Source organism: Otolemur garnettii, unplaced genomic scaffold (genome assembly GCF_000181295.1).
Source record: "Otolemur garnettii isolate 467f Iridium unplaced genomic scaffold, OtoGar3 scaffold00018, whole genome shotgun sequence".
NCBI lineage: Eukaryota > Metazoa > Chordata > Mammalia > Primates > Galagidae > Otolemur > Otolemur garnettii.
Window position 1 is genome coordinate 2,503,237 of NW_003852413.1, and position 2,237 is coordinate 2,505,473.

General features: G+C 51.2%; 1 protein-coding gene across 1 annotated transcript in view; it reads right to left on the reverse strand.

Moving 5' to 3' along the window:
* SLC26A11 (solute carrier family 26 member 11) overlaps window positions 1-2,237 on the reverse strand; it is a 20,348-nt gene continuing 18,111 nt past the window's right edge. The window contains exons 15-16 of the mRNA XM_003786557.3: window positions 1,754-1,826; window positions 1-818 (exon numbers count right to left, since the gene is read on the reverse strand). Of these exons, the coding sequence (XP_003786605.1) occupies window positions 727-818; window positions 1,754-1,826 (165 nt within the window). The 3' untranslated portion in view covers window positions 1-726. The remainder of the gene's footprint in view (window positions 819-1,753; window positions 1,827-2,237) is intronic.

Here is a 2,237-nt window from a genome sequence, read left to right on the forward strand (position 1 = left end):
TCCAGACACTATTTATTATCACAATAAATACTTCACAGAAAATTACTACATGAAAAATGTGGGTACAGAGCACCATGTATGAAATGATCCCGTTTCCGTGAAGCTGTAAACACAACCACACACTGACAGACAGATACACACCCTGGGGCACTGGAGAGGTCACCAGAGTGGACTGGCGGGGAATGGTTTCCTAGGTTTTATGGTTCATTTATGAATTTTACAAAATCACCAAAGCTATTAACTTCTTCATTTAAAAATCACAAAATGATTTTTAAACAGATTTCATTTGGCACATCTTGGTTTTCTCTCCAAAAACAGCACAAATCCTGCCATTGAGAGCAGACTAGTCTCCCAGATGTCGGCACCTCCCCAACCCCGCCCCCTGGCTCCAAGGTGGAACTCAAGACCCCAGCAGGTGCTGCAGGCCAGAGGATCCCACTCCTGGCCCAGGCTGGAAACCCCTGCTCCTTCCTTTCTCATGTGGTCTGTCTCTCTCCAAACCACTCTTCCCAAAGGGTTCATGCCAGGGAACAGCAGGAGGGGCTTCAATGAGGCCCACCTGTGCCTCTCTACGCAGGCCTCCTTCCCCTCCCCCAGGGTCACCTGCTCAGGTGTTCGTAGCAGGCCAGCGTGTCTGTCAGGCAGCATCTGGCATCCAGCAGCAAATCACAGTGTGAGAACCTTCCAGGACTTCCTCCAAACTCTGGATGCCCAAGGGTGGCCTCATTAAGCCTTCAGCAGGGCGACCTTGTGTTCCGGAAGAGAGTCTTCGCTGATGTGGTAGGGCTGGGTCCCCGGCTCCTGCCTCAGGTATTTCTCTACAGAGAATACAATAAGTTGTTCCAGCACTAGAAAGGCAAGGCGAGGGTGACAGGGACAGGGGTTGACATCCTAGGGCCCTGGCACACAGGAAGGCACTCAGGCTCAGGCCAGCAACCCTAACTGCAAAAGTCTCCCGTAAATCTCCCTAAGCCTGTCACTATTGCCTGTGTGACCCCTAGTGCCTTGTCACTGATGGAGGCATTTATTCTAAGGCCGAGGTCCCAGCCCCTCTGTCCAGACCCACCCAGCATGGCATCTGAGCTGCCTCTTGCAATAGTGTGGGTGAACCTCACAGCCTAAGCCAGACACAGAGGAATGTTTATGACTAATCAACCTACAGTGGCAGAAATCAGAATGGTGGTGCCCTCTAGAGAGAGGGCATGAGGGAATTTTCTAGAATGATGGATTTTTTTTTTTTTTTTTGAGACAGAGTCTAACTCTGTTGTCCAGGCTAGAGTGCAGTGGTGGTCAGCCTAGCTCACAGCAACCTCAAACTCTTGGGCTCAAGCGATCCTCTTGCCTTAGCCTCCTGAGTAGCTGGGACTACAAGTACTACCATGATGCTGGGCTATTTTTCTATTCTTGCTCTAGCTCAGGCTGGTCTCTAACCCCTGAGCTCAAACAGTCCACCTGCTTTGGCCTCCCAGAGGGCTGAGATTACAGGTGTGAGCCTGTAGAACAGAAATGTTCTATCTTGATTGGTCCAGACTGGTGGATACACAGGCACATTCATCTGTCAGAACTCAAAACTGTACTACACATTTATGCACCTTTCTGCTTAATGTATTTAAACTTCATACTCCCCTAAAAAACATGTCCCCAAAGGAGGAAAGGGCCTCCAAGACTGAGAGGCCCCCTTGTCTCCTCCGCCAGCCCTGCTCTGCCCTGACCTGCAGGATGGGCACGCCAGCCTCCCTCCAACTGCACCCACCTGCTTCCTCCACAGTGGAGAAGTACTGGAACCCCTGCAGGTCAGCAGACAGCAGGACACGAAGAACAGGAACCTGAGAGACAGACAGACATCAACCCAGGGCAGGGGCATTCCTCTCTGACATTGAGGCAGGCAGGTGACCTGGGTGGACTTGCCCTCTCAGCGCCTCCCCCACACAGTAAAAAGTGAGAAGCACCCCACCCAGGGGACGCTGTTGCCCTGGGTAGAGTGCTGTGGCATCACAGTTCACAGCAACCGCCAACTCTTGGGCTTAAGCAATTCTCTTGCCTCAGCCTCCTGAGTAGCTGGGGCTACCAGCACCCACCACAACATTCAGCTATTTTTTGTTGTTATTACAGTTGTCGTTGTTGTTCAGCCGGCCTGGGCCGGGTTCAAACTCACTACTCTCAATGTATATGGCTGGCACCATAACCACTGTGCTATGGGTGCTGAGCCCAGAGGAGCATTTTTTTTTTTTTTTTTT